We start from the raw sequence: 23,884 nt of genomic DNA on the forward strand, positions 1-23,884 counted from the left end.
GGGTGTTTTGCTCTTTCCCCTGAACCATCACTGAAGTGTTATGTTTGAGTATTAGGCTACAGACCACCTTTTAGGTGTAACTAATATCTTCTTGGCAGTTTATTATGAACTCCTTTTGGGTAGAACATAAGAGTGACTTAACCTATATTGGTTCACCAGAGAATTCCAGTTCAGCAGGCTGCTGAGTGATGTGAAAAGCTGTCTTAGGACCCCTCCCCACCTCGCTCATACCTGTGCACGTGTGTGTATGTACATACACAATTAAAACTCTTAAGGAACATGTGAGATACAGGGATAAGAGGTTTGAGATTTAATAGTTTTCAAAAAGGTTTCTCCGGTGGCTCAGATGGTAAAGAAACTGCCTGCAATGCAGGAGACCTGGGTTCAATCCCTGGGTTGGGAAGATCCTCTGGAGGAAGGCATGGCAACCCACTCTAGTATTCTTGCCTGGAGAATCCCCGTGGACAGAGGAGTCTGAAGGGCAACAGTCTATGGGGTTGCAAAGAGTTGGACAGGACTGAGCAGCTAAGCACAGCACAGTTTTTAAAAGGAGCTGAAATTTCAGTTGAATTCATTTGTTTCACGATCAGATCTTCTCTTGCAAGAACTTTGGTATTTACTAGATAATATTTCACTGTTATCTTGAATAAGTCAATAAATCAAATCCATCATGTTTCAAATTTAATAGCTGCCTTATTAACCAAAATTGAGTATTAATAATAAAGTCAACATATTTACTGCCCTTTTCAGTGGGATGATTTTCATTATTCATTACTCAATTACTTTTGCAGTAAAAAGAAATGAGTTATGATTTGTTTTGGATGAGCACGTTATTAAATTAATGACTTGTTGCAAATGTTTTAACCTAAATGTTTTAGTCGAAAAACATTGGTAAAACTTTGCACTTTACCTTATGGAGGATCATAAACCTGGTCTAATCAAAACCTTAAAATTCATACCATTTTAAATTACTCTACAATAATAGAGTATTGTTACATGATACCTGGAATATGAAATTTTTAAAAAGTTGTAGCGATCAAATTATGCACCTCAATTAATTAGGCAATAACCCATGAAAGATCTATTGTTACCAGTGCGCGAAAACTAGTTTGCTATTTAATGACCCAGGCTGAAGTCAGGCTGAGCTAAGCTGAAAGAAGGCACTCGTTAACCACAGGAAGGATGAATTTTGAGAATTATAATTACCATATTAAATGGAATTTGGTGGTTTATTACAGCCCCCCTTTGAAACATAGCATTATGAAGAATTCCTGCCCTCAGCAATGCAGGAAGCTTGATACCCTCCCCTGTTTATTTTGTAATTACTCAATAAAACCCAGACAAAATTAGTTGTTAAACCAGTAATTAATGACCAGTTTAATAAAGGGAATCGAGCAGATGGTGATTATTTTTTTAATAGGGCCTGCTTGAAGGGATCATCCTGATAGTAAACCCTTAACAGCAGTTTGTGAGTAAAATGGCTCGTGGTGGCCCACTTACTGGTTACTGAGGCTAGTCTAATCCTTGCTTTTAAGATCTAGGGCTCATTTCTTCACCAGCTAAAATTCTTAAAGTAAATGGCACTCTGTTACTGCCCCAAATAGGTTCCATTAAAAAAAAAAAAAAAATCCTAGGGGGCAGGAAGGATTCTAAAAGGAAGACAAGCACTGTGCATGTCTTAGCAAGTCCAGAGGCTTTTTGTGAGGCTGTTGAGCAGGAGATGGAGTCAGAGTTGAACAGGTATATTAAAGATGCTCAGAGAACCCTGTGTGAAAAGGAAAGTATCATCTGGTTGTTTTTGAGAAGTGGTACATGTATATGGGAGATGGAGTAAGAATGGTGAGGTCAGTGTTGACTATGCTGCTCTTATCCGTGGCCAGCGAGCAGGATTTTACATTTTAGTAAGAGACGTGAAATGGCAGCCCACTCCAGTGTTCTTGCCTGGAGAATCCCAGGGACGGGGGAGCCTGGTGGGCTGCCGTCTATGGGGTCGCACACAGTCAGACACGGCTGAAGCGACTTAGCAGCAGCAGCAAGAGACGTGAAGGTCTGCTTTCCTGGCAGTCATACTTATTAACACCTGAGAGTCAGAGATGCAGACTGAAAACAGAACATACACAGAATTCGCACAGATCTAAAAAGCAGACACTGAGGGGGCCTGCACACACGTCTCAGTACCCCAGACCCTGACCCCACCTTACACGGCCTCTGCCTGGAGCCTCGTCCTGCTCCGACATGCTGCCCACGCTCTGCTGTAATGTCACTTGTGCTGTCCCCTAGACGCTCCCCACCAGGCTGTTGACAGGCCTTGGAGAGCCAGGACCCGGCTTCCTCCTCTCCATGTCTCCCTCAGCACTTGTACCTCCATACACACTTACTAAATAGAATCACAGCACGTAGTCCTGAGCTTAGTAGCTGCTGAAAATGTTGGGAGCCTACATTTGTTCACAGTTTTCCAACTTACAGAGATTTTCAGGAACAGCCAACCCACGTGGCGGCTGTGTCAGAGGGTGTCCTCAGCCCCGTTCCTTCAGCCACATCCCTGACCCTGTGCCGCATCCCTCGTGTGTGCCCTACCTCTTCTGCCCTTCTTATCCGTCATTCTGTTTTACTGTTCTTTATGGATCCCAGGAAACCACCTTTCATTCTTCTGAAGCTGGCAGAGATAAATAAATGAGTAATACCTCCAGTTCACAGATAAGAGGACTGGAACCCAGAGAAATTAAGAATTTGATCACAGGCATGTGATTAGCACCGGCGGTAGAGCTGGACGCAGGTCTTCTCTGCAGTTCCCTCTTTGGTCTTTCTGCACCACAGCCGCTGCTGAGTCAGAACCTCACTAAGAACGAATGAGAGAAATCAGGCTTCAAAAAAGAAAAGCAGGTCAGAATTAAAGTGGCCGAAGTACCTCTTGGCTCACACGTAAGAGGAACGGGGCATCTGGAATTTTCAGGCAGGAGATGGAGGGGGAGGAAGGGTTTGAGCTGAACCCTGATGCAGTGTGAAGGGGACAAGTGGTTTCCATATTCAGTTCAGGAAGCGCACCCACCATCCAGCACCCTCGGTACCCCTCAGAGGTCTCCCAGGTCTCGCCCACCCTGCACTGTCCGTGAGGGGGTCTCCCTGTTCACGTCCCTCCTCCGCCTACAGGCAGAGAGCGAGAGAAGCCAGGCCGTAGAAGTGACCACTCTCTCCTCACCTGTCCTGCTTGCCCAAAAGGCATGACCTTATCCTAATTTTTGTTTTTTCTTAATAATGCACCATTGTGGTGGTGGAAATTTTAAAATTAAAAAGAATCAGAAAAATCAATTTGGTTACCAAAAAAAAATTATATATGTCCCTCTGTAATGACCTTCCATTAGGCTTGATGAAACACATTTTTGGGGAACCTCAAGAGATGGATCAACTCTTTCAAAGTAAAACTGGGGTTCCATTAGGTGAATTTCCCACTTAATGGCTCCTAGGTATCCTGGAAGAGAAACCATCTCCTCTCAAACTCCTTATGTTCTGCCAGGGAGTAATGCAGACATAGAGAAAGCGTGGTTAGTTGCATATACAAGGCAGAAGCCAGCTGTATGTGAATTCAGCACTGTGGCTGCAAACACTACCCACAACAGTCAGGAGTGAGGGTGGGGAGGATGGGAGCTTCCTTTTGGCATCCTCCAGTTTTTCCCCCCGTTTAGTAGGCCACGCTGCCATTCTGTTCATATGCTTCCTGCGTTTCAATCCCCAGAACTCCTCTCTCTCCAATTCTGTGTTGTGTTTTAGGGTCACTTGGCGCTGTGAAGAATCACCAAAGCCTCGTAAATTATACAGGGGAAAAAGTTTGAAATGTCTTAGTGGGCTTTTCAGAACTCTAAACTTCAAGAGTTTTGTTTTAATTTTAAGTTTAATGTTAGCAGGCACCTGTATGACCTTGCTCATACCTTTCCCACTGCCTCCTCTCCTTCCACCTGCTGTGCATCACCCACCTCCAACTTCGTGAAAGTCAAAGTCGCTTAGTTGTGTCCAACTCTTTCCAACCCCATGGACTATATAGGCCATGGAATTCTCCAGGCCAGAATACTGGAGTAGGTAGCCTTTCCCTCCTCCAGGGGATCTTCCCAACCCAGGCATCAAACCCAGGTCTCCTGCAATGCAGGTGGATTCTTTACCAGCTGAGCCACCAGGGAGGCCCAAGAATACTGGAAGGGGTAGCCTATCCCTTCTCCAGGGGATCTTCCCAACCCAGGAATCGAACTGGGGTCTCCTGCATTGCAGACAGATTCTTTACCAGCTGAGCTACCAGGGAAGCCACACAACTACAGGAGTGGGTGAGAAATTCCCTCTTGAAGTCAGTGGGGGTTCCAAATGCTATCATTTTATAGGATGAAGAATATGGGATAGACTGGCCCAAGGTATGTCTCACCCTGTCTCCAAGGGAAAAGAAAGTTTGGTTTCAGATCTTACTGAAGTAAAACTCCTTACTAAAGGCGTTGTGAATGGACTTTTCATTCCTAACAAGACTTAGACTTATTCTGTGGATAAATTTGATTACACAGTAAGAAAAGTTACTGGATCAGATAACTTCATGAAGACTCCCCCAGGCAACTGAAAGGGAGGTTTAAGTAAAAATCGTAGTGAAGGTCTCTTCACAGCAAGGAACTTCAGAGCTTTTATTTCAGCAAGTTGTTGGGATCTCATTTTTCAGGAAGTTTGTGTATAGTTCGGAATTGAATTTGAGCCACTTCCTCCATTGCATCAAAGCCGTGGAGTGCTGTGTCTTGGGCTCACATTTTTCTGCACATAGTGTACCTGGCTCTGAGCGGGAGGGCGTCTTTCAAAGGGCTGACGTCTTTGCATCAAACCATCATGTGAATAAAGAAATGTACTTTTCTATTACAAAAGGCAGATCTTCATTCTTAAGCAAAGTATTTGTTGTCCAAATGCTTGCATAAAAATGTAAGAGGAGAAATAAATTATTAAACCTGAAAAGGGTATAAGAACTCCATTCCTCAGTGACTTTGGAGATTCCTCTTCCTCCTGCCATCTAAATGGTAAGCATCCTCCACCGCCAGTTTCTCTTCTCAACCCTTGTGCCTTCTCTGCCTCCCTGCAGGCTCTCCTGCTTTCCTGGGTGGATGGCTCCTAAGTCTAGGTCGCTTACCTGTTTGTTTATCCCCTTGGATGTCCCACCACCGTTTCAAACCCAGCGAATGCAGAACTGAACTTCTATCAGCTACTTCAGCACTGTCCTACAGAAGTTTCTGTGATGATGGAAATGTTCTATTTCCATGCCACTAGCCACATGTGGCTATTTACATTGAAGTTAACTAAAATCAAATCAGGAATTGAGTTTCTGAGTCACACAAGCCAGATTTAAAGTGAGCAGTACCCTCATAGGGTTAATGGCTGTTGGGTTGGGCATCACAGATCTTGAGCATTTTTATTTATATCTTCCCTTAAGCAGTTTATTAGTTGTGGGTCCTTGGGAAAACTACCTGATGTCATTGTCCAGTCGCTAAGTTGTGTCTGACTCTCTGTGACCCCATGGACTGCATGCAGCACACCAGACTTCCCTGTCCTTCACCATCTCCTGGAGCTTGCTCAAACTCATGTCCATTGAGTCAGTGATGCCATCCAACCGTCTCATCCTCTGTCAGCCCATTCTCTTCCTGCCTTCAATTTTTCCCAACATCAGCATCTTTTCCAATGATTTGGCTCTGTTGTCTCTGAAGTTCAATTTTGTCATCTTAAAATGGGGCTAATAATAATCCCTGAAAAGGTGGTTGTGAGGATTCAGTAAGGAGTATCATTGGGCTGGACAAAATGTTCATTTGGGTTTCCATTACATCGTATGGAAAAACTCAAATGAATTTTTTGACCAACCCAATAATTACAAGGTACTTAACATAGTTTATACTGAAAAAGGCCTTTTTTTTTTTTTCTATTGTAAATCCTTTTCTCTTCTCCAGTATCAGTGTCCAACTATCCATCTGGAGCTGAGATGATGTGAACTCACCAGAGCCATTATGGCTTAGTTTACACGTTGTAGGAAACACCTAGAAGTGCTGTGGGTTTAAGCTGTGGACCTTTGGGTTTCAGTTATTGGAAAAGTTCTGGGCAATACTCTGAAAGCAGGTTAATACAGGAGTGCTCTGCAGGATCTATTAGTAACAAGATTCTCCTAGGTTGCTGGGAAGTATTTTAGTTAAGACATTAGACTTGTTCTTCTACGTTAGTGGCTAGCATCTGTAGAAACATTGAGACAGATTCTGGTTCACTTTGGTAAATCCTGGAGGGGTAGAGGTGGGGAGCAGTTCGGTTTGTGAGTGTGAACCTGACGAAGAGACTCCCTGGGCATCAGAAATGGCCGGGGCGTTGGGAGCAGAGGTGTCCAGGCCCTTCCGGAGAGCAAGGCCTCAGTGCCTCCACAGGAAGCCCTCTGCCGTGGAGCAGGCCTGCACACTCATCAAGCAAGGAGTTTAAAAGGGGGGCTGCGTGGTTTATATCCTGGCTGCAATCCATTAAAGCTTTAATTACACTAATTAGGGATTTGGAATAATCAGGTTGGCCAGCCTGAAATGAGGACCTGTGCTCTCTGTGAAGAAAAGCTTTGCTAAATAAACCAGCAGGATAAACAGGATTGTGGGGGCACATGTATTTCTGGGAGCCAGCTGATGCTATGGATTAGTGCATGCTTTTGGCATGCAAATAAAGACTGCTCATTGTAAATCCACAGAAAGTCTGGAATCCCCTCCGAGAAACACTTCATTAGCAGTTGAATACAGTGACATTTTTGAAAATTTTAAACACACACCCTGTATTTTTTTCCCCAAATAATTTGTAGAGTCTGTGTTTGGGATGGAACATGTGAGAGAAAAGTGATTAGGTGATCTTGTAAGATACAAATTAATTTGAAACAATGATGACTAGTAATTTTGCATTATTCCCTTTTCCTCCCTCCCAAATTTAAAGGATACCAGAAGTACCATTATGATATTCAAAGCACCGCATCATTCAGCACTATAATAGGTCCCCTATAGCCAAGAGTTGGGAGCCATTGGCTCAGACCTTGCATATTAATAAAGCTTGGGTGTGTCATTCAACATATATACGTATATATGTGTGTATAATACTGTGTATTATATATACTGTGTATAATAGTGCTCAAACTTTGCAAGCTTATAGTTTGGCTGTGTCTGTGTCAGAGTGAGATGGCAGTTATGTCACCAACCATCTTACTCATTTTGAACCTTCATTAGATACTGCCCAGGGACCATGTTGAAATTTTTTTTCTCTTTCTCTTCCATTCTGCTTTATTCTTCTTCCAGTTATTTTATCTGTATATATTTTTCAAGGGATTGCATAAACATGGATAAGAAATACGTGAAGGATTATAATCGTGGCCTAAAAAGGGAGGGAGGGGAGAAAGTTTAACAAGATGGCAAAATGTTGGAACGTAGCAGTTTGTCATACCAATCTCTCTACTCTTTTGTGTTTTTAAATGATCTCTAATGAAAAAAATTTTTAATTGTCATCATCTTCAACCCCCTCATCCTCTTCATCCCCAGCATTTATTCACAGTTTACAGTTTACCAAGTATATTTAGCATTCACAAAGTCCTTGGGTTAAGTCAAGCAGGAAGAAGAGACACACGTTCATATCCCTGTGATGTTTTTAAAATGGTTATTCAGTCCTCAAATGTGCATGTATTTACAGAAGAACCAAATACCTAAATGCATGTGTCAGGTACAAAGCTCCTAGAAAACAGGGAACACCAAGCCCTTTAGTCCAGAAGCAGCTTAACTCAACTCTTGCAGCAAAAGGAAAGAAAAATCACTTGGGAAAAAAATCACCTTCCACAGCCCATGAAACTTGAAGTCTTGTGATGTCCTCAGGCATATACTTGTAAAGGCACAACACATGTATAGAGCTGAGTTTGCCTCCAGAATAGTTTCATTGCCTAAGTGAATTAATCCTTAAAGAAAACTGATGACTCCACCCTGTTCCTGAACAATGTTGGTCTGACACTCTGAGTGAGTGACATATACATGAAAATAAATTTGAGCGAGCTGTTGGCCCTGTAATGGTATTCACGAATGCATGCAGTTATCTGAATGTGTGGTTAATATCCTTTCCTCACTTAGGGACATCTTTTGTCTTGGATAAAGTCAGCTTTCTGTCTCAGCTATTATGTTTATTGTCTGCCATCATTGCTCCCTGATTCTCTGAGGATGGGGAATGTATGTACCAAATGAGTTTGGATATGCCTCGGCTAGGATCTTAGTGGAAATACCAGTGGATATTGGGGGAAGTATGTAAGTCAGAGATGGCACAGACTTTCAAATTACATATCACCATAATCAGGGCCTGGAAAATCCCATGGATGGAGGAGCCTGGTAGGCTGCAGTCCATGGGGTCACAAAGAGTCGGAAACGACTGAGCGACTTCACTTTCACTTTTCACTTTCATGCACTGGAGAAGGAAATGGCAACCCACTCCAGTGTTCTTGCCTGGAGAATCCCAGGGATGGCAGAGCCTGGTGGGCTGCCGTCTATGGGGTCGCACAGAGTCGGACACAACTGAAGCGACTTAGCAGCAGCAGCAGCAGCATAATAATCAGGGCAGAGTGGCAACCTAGGACCTGATGATAAGATTGTGAGGCTGAATCCATAAGCAGCAGAGTGAAAAGCTCCGGGATGGAGTTGCAATGGCTTTTAGGGTCTGAGTGGCTTGTAAATGGCAGCAGAGACACTGTACGAGCCATCTTCGACATAAACAAACCCTCACTGTGTGAGATCTCCTCTGACATTGAGTCCCCTTCATCTCAGGTTTCCATAACCAGAGCCCTCCAGTTCACCCCATCCCCTGGAGCTAGATTCATTCCAAGTCACTTGTCTTAACCAAATGCTGATTGTCACCCAGCCCAGCTGGTCAGAAGAAGTGACCTAAGTGGATGGTCAGAGAACTGCTTTTCTTCAGAGACAGACTTTTCACTCCAGACTTAGATATCTGCCTGAGTCCATCTTAGATAGACTAGACTGCATAGATTCCCCCCACAAATGACCTCTTACATAAGAGAAAGTGAAGTCGCTCAGTCGTGTCCGACCCTCAGCGACCCCATGGACTGCAGCCTACCAGGCTCCTCCATCCATGAGATTCTCCAGGCAAGAATACTGGAGTGGGTTGCCATTTCCTTCTCCAGGGAATCTTCCCGACCCAGGGATCGAACCCAGGTCTCCCACACTGGAGGCAGACGCTTTAACCTCTGAGCCACCAGGGAAGCCAGCCTCTTTCATAGGAATTATCCAATTAAGTGGTTGTTAAATTTTTAACATAATTCCTGGGTAAGAGTCAGGGGCATAGGGCCAACACCCATGGAAATACCAAGACTCTGAGCAGCCTCCTGACATATGTGCAACAAGATATTGAGCCAAGTGCTTTTCATGTTTTTATCCAACAAGATCTTGACAATAAACCCCATGAGGTAGGCGTTAGGGTTTATGTGCACGCAGTCACTCAGTCATTTCCAACTCTTTGTAACCCTATGAACTGTAGCCCACCAGACTCCTTTATCCATAGAATTTTCCAGCTAAGAATACTGGGGGGGGTTGCCCTTTTTCTCCTTCAGAGAATCTTCCCAACCCAGGGATCGAACCCGTTGTCTCCTGTGTTGCATGCAGATTAAAGGCACTAGGCATTAGGCTTGCTTTTATTGTATAAATGAGGATCCCAAGACAAGCAAGGGTAAATAATTTGCCCTTGAATACCTAAATCAGATTTAGAGTTTTCCCCCAGAAGCCAGACATTCAACCAGGCTGAGTTCACAGCTGTTAATGATACTGGAACTAATACTCCAGAGACCCTAAATCAATTTTTTTTTCCTTTAGTTTTTAAACCTCTCTCAGTTTAGGGGGAGAGTTATTCATCATCTCATTAGCAGTTTACATGGAAGCCTCCAATAACTCATTTAATTTACTTCCAGAGGAGGCACAACAAGGAAACTCAAACACTATTTGTAGTTTCGTACCACAAAACCTCATAAAATGCAACTTTCTTTGTTTTGTTCATTGGTTTTTACACGGATGTCAAATTAGCAATGAAAACCATGTGTAAGAAATAGCCATAGTCATTTCCAATTCGATGGGAGTAGAAAGGAATGGAAAGGATGGTAGAGAGTTGCCAAGAGAGGGATATTCCAGTTGGCCATTGAACCAAAGATTTGTGGGCGTCATTTTCAGAAGTGGTTTTTATTCTTGGCATTGCCGATGAAAGAGACCATGGTTTACTCTATTCAGGCTAAAGTAAATCAAAATTAATTGCTTCACTGATAATTTATGCTGACCTGTGACTTTAGGTCGTGACTGCTGGAACCTGAACCAGAGCTTTCATTAAGGAATAATAGATTAACTATATTATTCTTTAGTTGTGAGAAAATACCCAGTATTTGTTGGGCATATAAAAAGTAGTAGTATTCAGGGATGACATTTTGTTCATTATTGCAGTTATTCAGACTTGGTGCATGAATTTCATTTGAGTGCTAAAATTCCAGGAAAGAGATTATTGGTTTAAAAAAATAATAATAATAATTTGTAAGTAGTATTCAGAGACAGCTTGCTAGTCTCTGAATGATGATGTTCATAAGGGTATTTCTGTTGGTCTGCAGTTTCCAAGTTGCCGCGGGCGTGTGGGGCCCTGGAGCAGGGGTGCCCAGCCCCTCTGTGTGTCCTTGCTCCCAGCTCTCGGAAAGGAGAAACTCCTGGATTTGGATGCTCTTGTATTTGGTTTCTTTCAGTGTGCCAACATATTGCAAATAGTTCCATTTTGGTCAGCATTCCTTGAAACTGAATTTTAGCAAAGGATATGATAAATAAAGTTGGATATTTTTAATAACATATCTAGAGAATAATTATAAGCCACATATTATAAACAATGTATTACAGTGTACATATATGATTACAAAATAATAATTAAACTTTATATTGTAGCTTCCCTGCATCTCAAAAAAATTTAAGTAAATTTATTCCTCTCCGTTCTATTGTTATCATAATCTCATGACGGTCTTTCTCATGAAAGGATTATTTTATTCCAGGGTTATGTCCTTTCTATATTTTATGTTACTATGGCTTTTTCTTTTTAATGAGTAGCTAGTAAAGGTAGATGGTAGTTAGATAAGGAATGCCACTTGGCAATAAAAATGGGCAACTGAGTGTTAGTTTATTAATTATTTTTAAAGTTTTAGAACATTCAGCCTATACTGTAACTGCCCTTAAAAAAAGAAAAAGAAAATATAGTTGTCAAGAGAGTAGATGAGAGTAAGATCACTTTTTGTCTTTTTCTTTTCTCTTCTCTTCCCTGTCCCGCAAAATACAGTGAACTCTTATAAATTAGCTGATACGAAATTGACTTTCCCTGGAGTTAATTTATCTTGTGCAAATTAGACCGGAACTACTCCTCCAAGTCCAGAACTATATCCTCCTGCATGTGTCAGATATAAACTTAGGAAAGAAGGCAGGGCAGGGTATGTGGGAAGTGTGTCACTTAAATCTGTCAGTTTTGGTTTGATACCCAAGAACAAAATCTGATTCACTGGCTGGGTACTTCACAAATTATGCCCACAACCCTTGTGAATATCAGATGAAAATCTCACACACAGATACACCAAACCCTCGTAAGTTAGGTACTAAGCTGATCTGAACAGACGATGTAGGTTTTTTTGTGGTGCTCAGTTCAGTCCAGTTGCTCAGTCGTGTCCGACTCTTTGCGGCCCCATGAACCGCAGCACGCCAGGCCTCCCTGTCCATCACCAATTCCCGGAGTTTACCCAAACTCATGTCCGTTGAGTCGGTGATGCCATCCAACCATCTCATCCTCTGTCGTCCCCTTCTCCTCCTGCCCTCAATTTTTCCCAGCATCAGGGTCTTTTCAAATGAGTCAGTTCTTCGCATCAGGTGACCAAAGTATTGGAGTTTCAGTTTCAACAGCAGTCCTCCCAGTGAACACCCAGGACTGATCTCCTTCAGGATGGACTGATTGGATCTCCTTTGTGGTGCTACTTTTCTTTTTATTATTTTGCACTAAATTTTTAATAGCAGCATATTAAAAGAGGCTCTGAGTTTTGGTGACACTGCAAAAATTTTTATGACACTTCAGAATCCACCCCATAGGCCTCAGATGGTGAAGACAGAAATAGCTCTGAGATGAGAAATGAAACATACAATTGTTTGAAACATTACTATGGACTCTCTGAAATTAGTGTTATTTGGGAGCCCACATTATTTTTTGTCTTTGAAAAGAAGAACATTTATTATTTATTAATTTCCCCCAATCGCCAGTATAAGTCCTTTTCTTAATCAAGGGTCACAGACAAGCAGTCACTCCACTTGCTGCCAGCAGGTCATGTTTCACTTGCCAGCTGTTCTAACGAAACACCCCTCAACCTCACTGAGGCTTGAAGTTGCTAAAATGAGAGGAGCCGCCCCATGAATTTATTAGCAGATGTGTGTTTGGAAACCCATCATTACTTTGAGACCTAGAACAACCAGATCCTCTGACATGTGGACCAGACATGATCACATGCTAAAATGTAACCATCATCCCCATAGCCTAATTTGAATGCCTTACAGATCCTTCAGGGCTTCCCTGGTGGCTCAGATGGTAAAGAATCTGCCTGCAATACAGGAGACCTGGGTTCAATTCCTGGGTTGGGATGATCCCCTGTAGAAGGCAATGGCAACCCACTCCAGTATTCTTGCCTGGAGAATTCCATGGACAGAGGAGCCTGGCTGCATTCAGTCCATGGGGTCACACACGATTGAGCGACTGAGCACAAGCACAAGCATGGATCATCCTGCTTCCTGACTGGCTTTCTGTCCATCCTTGTCCTGAATTTTGCATCGTAGTTGTTGGAGAAAAGGAAAACCCCTTAGTTCTCTTCACTGGAAAGATTGATTGTTGTCCCTGTCAGGTCAGAGATCCCATTGTCTGGAGCAATGAGTTAGCAGATTGGAGAGCACTTAGAATCGTGGTCTGTCTGCCAGCTCCTCATGGCTTTCCTCAGAGGCCTTCTTGGTTTCACAAACTTGTTTTCACCAAAAAAATGTTAATGCCCAAAGGGCCATTGAAAAGGCTGAACAAAGCTTTTGAACTTCAAATGACGTGGCTGGATGTTGTGCTTTGTACAGAGGTCTGGTTGTGAGCCACATCTGAGCCTGGTGTAGCTGTATGAATCTCCCAAGTAAAGGGCGGCCTTGCATTGCTGAGAAAGAAGTCTTTGCATCAAGTAGCAGTGTCTCCCATTGCCTGCCCTGCTAGAAAGGCCTTCTACAATGGATTCTTCTCAAGAAATTAAGGGGGAGAAGTAAAGAAGAGGAGGCGTGTGGCTTTATAGATGCCCCGGCTTCCAGCATATTGTCCTTAAAGGAGAGGAGCTTTCTGTTTGTATTCTGGTTACTGTGACCACCTTTTTCAAATTTACCTATGATGGAAGCAGTCATTTAATCAATGCATGCAGAATCAGTGAAGGTGGTTCATTACTTTCAGAATCAGCAGAACTCATGATGGCAGTACGTATCCTATAATACTCAATAGTTTAGCTCAGAAGTAACTGTTAAAATGTCAATAAATCGCTGATGTTACATTGAGAGATGAAAGATTTGTGAGTTAGGATTTCCTGAACAAGAGTCATTCACACGATGTTTGTCAAACACCGAGTACCAGGCTCTGTTCCAAGTGCTTTACATGTATTAATTCACTTCATCTTTGCATTCTGTAAAGCAGTCCTTATTATTTTTAGCATTTATGGGTAAGAAAACTGAGGCACAGAGAGATTAGGTAACATGCCCAAGGTCACACAGCTGGAGAACATAGAGGAGAAATTAGCATCTGAACAGTCTCCCTACAAAGCCCATCGCTACACGAATATTTTCTGCTACACGAATATTTTCAAACTGTCGTCTATCACCAGTTAATCTACAGGTTATCACCTGTTAGTCAAGAAATTAATGTGGAGGTTGTGACCAGGATATTTGGTTAAAATGAAATAGAATAGAAAAATATCAGAGTGTATCACATATCATAAGGATTATTTCATGAAATTTTTGTTTCAGATGCTTACATAAAATTTCTTTATCTTTTCACCCAAACATGTTGCACAAGTCAAAATTGTTGTAATTTCAGAAAGACAGTACACTGCAAATACTGCCTATTAGATAACTCTCCCTACCGGCAGGGCAGCCCCATGTAATCACACACATTTATGTTTACTCAGTGAGGTATATGAATATTCACACTAAATACAATAAATAAAGCATATGAACAGCTTTTATGTAGTTCACATCACGGTGGTTTCCTCATGAATTTTGCTGTTGAACATTAGAAATTTCCCAACTTTCAGAGCTCTGGATATTTCAAAATTACAGATTGTGGACCTAATTATACATATGTGTGTGCAAGCTTTCTTAGATTGAGGCCAAAGAAAAGTTTGGGAAACACAGCCCAATGCTGCTGCTGAAATCATGGACTATTGGAGCCGGGAAGGAACCTAGAGGTGATATATTCCTTTTACCCACAAAACTGAAACTCCTCAGTTTTAACAAGAAGAAAAATCAGGGGCAGAACAAGGGGAGCACTGGGGCTTCTGGAGGTCACCCGCTTCTTCACTCCAGAGCAAGCCCGCTGACACACAGCTTGGGGCGTCTGGACCACACGCCCTCTCCAGCGTCTTATAATAACAATGAAACCACACCGTGCATCTCAGACCTTGGATCCTTTTCAAGTTCTTCTGAGAGGGACTCGAGTTCCGAGTGGTCACTTCCATCGCTGGGTTCTCCAGAGCCGGTGGAAGCTGAGTGGTTTTGCACCAGCAAGACACTTGGGCTCAGGTGTTTGGCCCGAGAGTGAGGTGCAGCAGGGGACCTGCCCAGGCTCCAGCCAACTCTGTAAATTTCCTGAGTTTGTGGTTGAAACTGGTCTCCATGGACCAGCAATTTGACATTTTCCCCCTGTGGTGTTACATTCATGTTTCCACGTTTAACATGTCAGACTGAATGAACATTGTGGTCTAAGGATTTAAAAGATTTATAATGGAGTCTTGAAAATTTACTTAAGGAATATGTACTTCCCCAAGCAATAACAAATATTACTACAAATGACCATATTAAATTAAAGTAACTTGGGCATTTCTGATTTGTAGGAGAGTTAAAATTAATCTTATGGCAGTTTCAGTTTCAAAATGAAAACATGACTTTGCCTGACCACAGATTTCCAGGCTGTTAGTCAACAGTGAATGAACCCTCAAGTGACTTTTTTTCCCTTTAAGAAATATCCAGTTCTCTTTATGTGTAGAAAAGTAATACCAGAAGGAAAATACCCTGAAAAATCAACTGTAGTTGTATCTGCAAATTTCCAATGTTCTGATAAAAAATTTTTTCATAAGCTGAGTAGTAAGTACATGGATTGTCATTTTATTCTTCCTTAAACTGTGCTTTAAAATATGTACAGTCAATTTGTGTGTGTACTACCAGATTTTTAAAATGTTTTTAAGCACAAGTGACAAATCCATGAAAAATCTTCTATAAGTGTTCTTTAATGAGAGGTCTTATTTTTATACTTTTAAAAAGGAAAAGAAACTTTCCTTATCCATCCTTCATTGCTTCCCTGATTAGCTCCTTTAGTAGGTAGGCAAGGAGCCTGGTTCAAATGCTTTTTCCCCCACATTAAAATAATAATAATAACTGTAGGTATATTGGTAAATGTTTAACAGTTGACTCTTGAGGTGGGGGGAAAAACCCCAATTTGTAATATTTGCCAATTTCCATGGTGTACGTACTCCATCATGGCCAATTTCAGGCTACCAACATTACATCACTGCACAGAGTAGGGAAGTAACGTGCTGTATAGCATCATATAGTAATTCTACCAAACAGATACAACTTTATTAATGTAAATAACCTCAATAGCATAGATAATAGTAAAATGGAAGAAAATAAGAACTAATAAATCTTGAGTATTGTTATCTTTGTTTTTAATATACTTGTTTTAATTTTAACTTCACATGATTTAATTTTTGATAATGGGTATATTTAACAAATGGCCTAAATCCCTAAAAATTTAATGATCAGCTCTCACAAGCCAGCATAAGCCCACACTAGCACACTACTGCTACAAGACCAGAACAGTTCCCATTGCAAAGCAGAAAGAATTCAGGAAGGTGTGCACAGCTAGCCTTCCCCATATCACAGCCCAGCGAGGCTACAAATCCAAGACCCCAAGAACCTAGGGGCGCAACACAGCAGAACTTGGATGCTGAGAGAATAAAGACCTCTACTCTAATGGTTGCCCCACTTCCAACAAATAAACCCCTGCATTTTCCCAGGCCCTAAGCTTCAGCTCTTTAACCCCTTTCAGCTTTGAAAACCATGACTCTGCAGCAAAAACAAGAAAGCTCAGAGTTCCTTGATGTGCAGGAGGCAGCCTGGCAGAACAGGAGCTTTTGATTCAGTCCTAAGGCTTGACTTCTCAGATACCAGCTTTGCCATCAGCCAGCAAAGTGACCTTGCACAGGCCCCTTCACCTCATTTCCCAGTTACCAAGAAAAATGAGGGGGCTAGACAAGGCGATCTGTCTCACCCAGCTTCCTTCCTGCTCTAAACCCCATGTTGGCTGCAGTTACTCAGGGCTTTGGGAAAGATCACCAATCATGTCAGAATCCACTGGGAAAAACTCATCAGCCTGCAGGGTGGTGTGACTTCCCAAGCCTGAACTCCATCTCCTCTAGGAATACAGCAGAACGTGTCTAACCCTGATGATGGAACAGTCTAGGCTGTGATCCTTCAAGGATGTCACAGTGTAGCTGCCCCTGAAGGTGGAAAATGCTTGGAGCCAACTTACTTGAGTCCAGTCTAGACCACAGTCACAGACAACCTTTATTCATTCTGCCTCATCAGGTCCTTTATTAACTTGTCTCCCCAAGTGGTTTTTGCCATTGGAAATTCACCCATCTTGTGACAAACAGCTATACTGATGGAACACTGCTTGAAAAGTTCAGGGTTTAAATAAGCCTCCAAAAAATAGGTAAAGTCATGGGTGATAAGTGAAAGAGGAACAGTGCAAAACCACCAGGGAGAAACTGGCGAATTTTATCCAGTGTTCTACAGGCATTTTTATGCCCTTCCGTGTGTATGTTGTCACCGGGAATAAATTCTGCAGCTGTGTATCTTGGTATAGTGAGGTTGCCTTGATTTATGGGTATAGCTGCAAGTTCATAACCACCAATCCAAGGGAGAAGGAGGGAGGGTGAAGGGAGAGAAGGATTGGCAGAAGTGTTTTATGAGTTTCATGTTTAATGCTTTTAACATGGTGCCTCGTTCTCGCTTCTAGAAAGCACTTAGCAGATACAAGCCAAAAATAAATGGCTGTCCGTAGCTGACCAAACCCATGAGGGGGTGAAGGCGAGGGATATGTGTGTGCACGTTGTTGTGGTTGTTTATAGTTGTTTTTATACCTGAGCTGTAGGAGAGTATTTATTTTACAATAAAAACCATGAGCTATTGATACTTTTTAACCAGAGTAAGAGAAGACACTGCTAACCTCTCTCTCTCTGCGTCTCTCTCTCTTGCAAGACTGTCTTGCTGACACACTCTGTGCACTCTCTGACCTGATTCCCAGTCTTGTAAGCTATGCATGAGGCACGAACGTGGTGCTTTCAGAGCCATAAACATGCAGCGCATCCTCAAGAAACTTGGAGTAAGGTAGACAGAACATACAGGAAAAACCACATTTATGAAGCATTCTGTAACAAAGTCACTTCCTACATGACAGGCACTGCCGCCTTGTTTAATCCTCACAATATCCTCATAAGTCAGCACTGTTGTTGGCCGGTCCACCAGCAGGTGACCTTCCTTGACCATGAACAGCCTCTCAAGATGATCCGGGACCATCATGGTTTCTGGGTCTTTTCAGAGAGATAAAAGGTAGAGCCTGCCCACCAGCAGGGCCATGTCACGCCTTCTATGAAGCTCTCACTGGTACACAATGGCAGTCTGTCCAAATGCGGGTAGAAGGTGCCCCTTGGGCAGAGGTGGGAGCTTCCCTGGAATCAAAGCTTTTATAACACTCCCTGGGCACGTTCCCCATTCCCTGCAGGGGCCATGTTCAGGTGTAGGATCGCCATGCTCTGGAAGCCCAAAGCTCCTGCTTCCTGTCAGCTATGTATAGATGGTTTCTAGCTCCTCCCAGGCCAGACGCCACTTAACCAGTCAGGGGGTCAGTCTTATAAGCAGTGCTGCCCAGTAGCATCTTTGATTTACCATCTTGGCAGGTTACCAGAGTTAATCAAAACCTCTTGCATAGAGAAGTAAGGAGAGTGTTCATTTTATCAACCTTGACCTTTCTGAGCATGGAGAGCAGAAACGAGGAGAACAACTCCACAGAGAAATCTGAAGAACGTATGAGTTGCAGACCTACATCAGTAGAAGCTGAAAAGGGACAGGGAACTTCTGGTGAAGCAGAGATAGCAAAAAATTCAGCACAGGGGACCAAAAGAAAAAGAGAAACAAAAAATAGCACAGCCTGCGGTCCAGGAGACAAGTCACAACGTTGTGACGGTGTGAAACCTCCGAAGACACCGACGCGGATCCCCATCCCCCCTCTACCTGCTGTCCTGCCGCCTGTCAACCTGGTCCATAGGGACGTCATTCGTGCTTGGTGCCAGCAGTTAAAACTGAGCACCAAAGGCCCGAAACTAGATGGATATAAACGACTCTGTGAATATGCTTATCCTCATCAAAAAAACATTCCTGCCACAGCACAGGAGGCCAGGATCCTGTCACTATCAAAAAGGATAAAGATAGAAAAGGGGGAACTACCACTGGAATGCTCTCTTGAGAGAACGTCTTCTGAAGGGGCTGCTCCTCCTGCACCAGGGCCACCTGCCCTTGAGGGAGCTCCTCCGCCTCCTGAGGCTGTTGTATCAACTTCAGCCCCCAACTCAGAAGCTGTGTTTGCCGCCTGGAGCAGAATGACAGCCAGGGCCGTGAAGACGGAGTCAGTACGATCACAAGAGACTTGTGAGGTCCAGTGGTGCGTGGTCCACGGGAGAAGTCTCCCAGCTAACACAGAAGGCTGGGTTCGTTTACAGTTTCATGCTGGGCAGGCCTGGGTACCTGGAAAACGAAGGAGGGTGTCTGCATTCTTCCTGATACCGTCTGGTGACTTTCCACCCCCACACCTGGAGGACAATATGCTGTGCCCTGAGTGTGTACACAGGAATAAAGTATTAACAAAAAGCCTGCAGTGAGATCATAGTACCAGTAAAAGGGTACAGCTATGATTATAATTAATGATAGAGAAGTGACTACAATCAACTCCACGGTGACTTTAGACAGCTGAACTCTGGGCCGCTCCACTCTCTCCATGCTTCCTGCTTCCAGGGTGCACAGCCTGCTTACAAGGTTGCATGATAAAGAAAGCCTGTGAACTGATGGGAAACAGAAGCAGAAGTGACTGTCTCTCCAAAGATGCCCAGCCCTAAGGGAGCAGAGGATAAAGGAGATGGGGACATTTTAAAAATACTAAGTCACTGAATGGAATTAATTTGCTTGAAAATGCCTCAGGTAAATCTCTACATTGAACAAAATGGGTCTTATAGGCAACAGTTGAAATTTGGTCATATACACCTTAAGCAGATATTCAACCTTATCCTCACCAGGCATGGTACAAGCAAAAATGTGTTTCCTGACGTGATACAATGTATCGCTGACAATATTCTTGCCCCAAAGAATCTATTTACAGGGAAGCAGTCAGTCCTGATTATGCCTCTTGTCTCAGGGTAATTAGGTGAGCTTACCATCCTTTGGGTGTCAGTTACTTAGATGTACCCATCCATATGTAAATATTCACAACTTATGCACTTAAGATGTCTATATTTTATGTATATGTGAGTTATATATAATTTTTTAAGTGTTCCAGATTGAATGATACATTATAGTGCCTCTAGTAAAAAGGCAACTAGAAAATTTTAAACTTAAAACTTTTATTTTAAAATAAAATACTCTAGGCCAGATCAGGAGTGAGGTTGAACCAGGGCTGAGGCAGCCAAGGCCCCTCCTTCCCATATCAGTGGATCCTGCCCAGAGTATGCCTGGCTGCCGTTGCAGGCAAGTGGGGTGGAGTATGACTGGGCAGTGCGGGCACTGAGACAAAGCTGTTTCCAGTTACAAAGCAGGGATCACAGCAAACACACCCGCCACAGAAGCACTATGGCATTGCTTCTCCCTTCTGCTTAGCACCCCCCAAGGAGACTAACTGCCTACTTACACAGAAACTAGTGGAGACTCTGAAGCCCTTTGGGATTTTTGAAGAGAAAGAGGAACTTCAATGCAGGATTTTAATTTTGGGAAAATTAACCTGGTAAAAGACTGGATATGAGAAATCAGTGAAAGCAATAATCTTCCACAATCTCTAATTGAACATGCTGATGGGAAAATGTTTACCTCTGGATCTTACTGATTAGGTGTACATACAAAAAACTGCCAATATTGATGCATTGTGTGTTGCACCAAGACATGTTGATTGAAGTGACTTTTTCACCTCATTCTATGATAAGTTGAAATTACAGGGAGAAGTAGAAGATTTAAGAGCTGTTGAAGAGGCATTTGTACCAAGTTATCAAACTGTTTGATGGAATAGAGATTGATATTTTGTTTGCAAGATTAGCACTGCAGACTATTCCAGGAAACTTGGACTTAAAACATGACAGTCTGCTTAAAAATTTAGATATGTATAAGAAGTCTTAATGATTGCAGGGTTTTGATTTTGTTGCAAATCAATGAAATGGTTTTATGAGATGTTTTACATCTAGTATCAAACATTGACAACTTCAGGTTAACCCTGAGGGCTATCAAACTGTGGGCCAAATGCCACAACATCTACTCCAATATATTAGGTTTCTTCAGTGATATCTCCTGGGATATGCTCATAGCAGGAACTTGCCAGCTTTGTCCAAATGCGATAGCATCAACTCTTGTACATAAATTTTTCTTGGTATTTTCTAAATGATATGTGTTTAGATTATATTAAAATAAAGTTGATTATAGACACTGAAAAAAAAAAAAAAAAAAAAAAAAAAAAACCTCTTGCATAAAGGAAAAAGGGATGTGTTAGCCCTTTCGCTGTTACACAGTTTCTTGTCCCATTTTACAGAGAATAAAGCTGAGGTTTAGAGAGGATCATTGACTTGCCTTAAGTCACATCTGTAAGTAGCACAGCCAGGATTTGAAGACAGGCTTGCCTGACTCCAAGTCCCGTGCTCTTAACTAAGATGCAAGATGTTTATTTTTCATTCTACTCCATAGCATGTCTATCTATATTTTTTTACTATTTAAAAACTAACTTGAATTACCTATGCTAAGAACACTTGGCCTTCCTAGAACAAGCAACATGTTTAGCCTGTGATTTTTGGCCACTCCCCGGTACACTGCGTGCCCACCTGAAGAAGCTCAGCATTGTGCAGTTAGCAGTCGTACTTAAAATAATAAAAGAAAGCACTAGTTCCTTACTTTACAGTCCATATTTTAAGTGTAGAGGTTTATGAGAAGAGAAAAAAGCAGTTTTAAGAGCAGTAGAACCAACTTTATATCTGAAAATAAATGAATACCTGGCTACCGAGTGCAAACAGTTCTGGTTTGCATTGTCATTCCTTTCTCCCTTTTCAGTCAACACCATCTTGTAGCACAAAAACGTAAGAGCTCAAGACAAAGCATACAAGTTTATTACAGTTGGGTTCAACATATAAAATCCAGTTTATACGTATAGATTATATTGCAAAAGCCCTTCAAGAAATATGCCATCCATGTTCCAAGTGTAAAAGTAGACATTTTAAGACACTAACACTATTGGAATATTGTTTCATTGTGTGTTTGAGCAACTGGAAACTTTTACCCAGGCATGAGAACTATCTATTGACTTCTAAAATGCCGTAGTGTAATGAAGACGAATATAAAGGAATTCTGTACGCAGAATGTGAAATGTGTTGGGTAAAATACCATGTCTAAGCACAATGGTACCCACTCCAGTGTTCTTGCCTGGAGAATCCCAGGGACGGGGGAGCCTGGTGGGCTGCCGTCTATGGGGTCGCACAGAGTCCGACACGACTGAAGTGACTTAGCAGCAGCAGCAGCAAGCACAATGGTATTAGTTGATGATGAATTGTATTAAAATAGTCAAAACACAGTTGATGGGAGGGTGGGGTACAGAGGGGCCTTGAGAGGTATGGTTATGATCTGGTTTTGAGCGTAGGTGGTGGGCATGAGTGTATGCTTTATTTACATAAATATTTTCATAAACCCTATTCACTAGACTTTCCATCCCAATTTTCAAAAAATGTAGTCAACATTTGCTGTTTAGGGAGGAAATACCATTTCATAAGTGGTTTTGAATTTCATTATATGAATTCATAAAATGCTAGATTAAACAGGGAGAAAAGAACAAAGCTTGAATATTACTAACTTAAGAGATGTGTTGAAAGAATGTAACTTTGAAGTTTCCAAAGTGAAACTATCGAAAGAAGTCACCTTTCCCTTTTATGAGTAATAAAATCATGACATAAACAGATCTTTCTCAGTGATCTTCCTTGTACTGTGCTTGTTCCCTCTTATTGAATCTTCTTGGGCAGAATTGTTTGGTCATTTGATAAATGTGTGCTAAGATGTGCTTGGCAGCATGCTAGTAACGATTATAGGGACTTAAGTCCTTTCTTTTCAGCTAGTTGCTGGGGAGACAAGACCTTTAAGCAACCAAGAAAGTGTTAAAAAGCTAGATACCTGTTTGAGAATCCAGAGTACAAAAAAGAATCAGAGTCCTCATGAAGCCATGTATGTTCAGTGGCACAAACAATAAATACTGCCAACCTGCAGATGAAGGAAGTCCTCTCTAGTTGACAGTGGTGGGGGGACTTTGAGAGCAGGTGTACTTTCTGAGGATTGAGAGGACCTTCCAGGCAGTCCTGTAGCTGAAGGCACTGTAGTGAGGACGGGGGCTTGGCCCAGGGAACTTTCAGGAGCTAGAAGATAATTCTATCATGTAGGAACAGGGCAGCTGTTCTGAGTTTTTGAAGTTGGGACTGACCTGTGAACAAGTCCGTACTCCAGGGTGGAGCATCTGTCTCATTCAGGTTAGCAGTCATAATTCCTCCTGCTCTGTAAATGGGTTATTCACAAACGGTCTCTTCCACTTACAGATTCATGACGGATGCTGCCCGCCGAGAGCAGGAGTCTCTGAAGAAGAAGATCCAGCCAAAGCTCTCGCTGACTTTGTCCAGCTCCGTGTCTCGAGGGAATGTGTCCACGCCACCTCGCCACAGCAGCGGAAGCCTTACTCCCCCAGTGACCCCGCCCATCACCCCCTCCTCTTCATTCCGCAGCAGCACCCCGACTGGTAAGTAGGTTGGCCCTTAAGGGGGGGTGTGTGTGCACGTGTGCATGCGTGCGTGCTGTACTGGGGGCCGGGCACAGATCTTGCTTGAGATCCACCTCTTCTTTGACCCTTTGTTGATTCATTCATCTATTTATTATTAAGGATATAGTTAATAAGTTATCATTTATAATGTGCATGTGATAATGGTTTTATAGACATGTTTTCAAGCCTTTACCATTTGTTACATATAAAGTGATGCAGTGTCTTGGGTTTGCTTCAATCAAGTGGAGAAATAGATCAAACAAGATCGATTGTGTTGATTATTGCCATGTGTTGATTATTGTTGAAGCTGGGTGATATATACATAGGGGGTTATCATCATACCATTCTCCCTAGATTTGCTTGTTTAAAAGGTTTTCTGTGATAGAATGATCAATTTTTAAAACTTAGAGTCCCTCTTAGCGCCAGGCCTGAGTTACAGTAGTGAACC

At 42.4% G+C, this 23,884-nt stretch overlaps 2 protein-coding genes and 1 pseudogene across 2 annotated transcripts in view; all 3 read left to right on the top strand.

Moving 5' to 3' along the window:
- The window catches only part of JAZF1 (JAZF zinc finger 1), a 334,411-nt gene that overhangs the window by 267,064 nt on the left and 43,463 nt on the right, over nucleotides 1-23,884 (top strand). The window contains exon 3 of the mRNA XM_055590525.1: nucleotides 23,219-23,415. Within this exon, the coding sequence (XP_055446500.1) occupies nucleotides 23,219-23,415 (197 nt within the window). The remainder of the gene's footprint in view (nucleotides 1-23,218; nucleotides 23,416-23,884) is intronic.
- Nucleotides 18,334-20,171, top strand: LOC129659288 (developmental pluripotency-associated protein 4-like). The gene has a single exon (XM_055590524.1). It carries the CDS (start codon nucleotides 18,380-18,382, stop codon nucleotides 19,277-19,279), a length of 900 nt encoding a protein of 299 aa, XP_055446499.1. The 5' UTR covers nucleotides 18,334-18,379; the 3' UTR covers nucleotides 19,280-20,171.
- LOC129658796 (poly(A) polymerase alpha-like) lies at nucleotides 19,794-21,039 on the top strand (annotated as a pseudogene).

This window comes from Bubalus kerabau, chromosome 8 (assembly GCF_029407905.1).
Source record: "Bubalus kerabau isolate K-KA32 ecotype Philippines breed swamp buffalo chromosome 8, PCC_UOA_SB_1v2, whole genome shotgun sequence".
Taxonomy (NCBI): Eukaryota; Metazoa; Chordata; class Mammalia; order Artiodactyla; family Bovidae; genus Bubalus; species Bubalus kerabau.

Excerpts from the sequence above, each read along its gene's own strand:
- LOC129659288 (XM_055590524.1), top strand. The coding sequence starts at position 18,380 with ATGGAGAGCAGAAACGAGGAGAACAACTCCACAGAGAAATCTGAAGAA.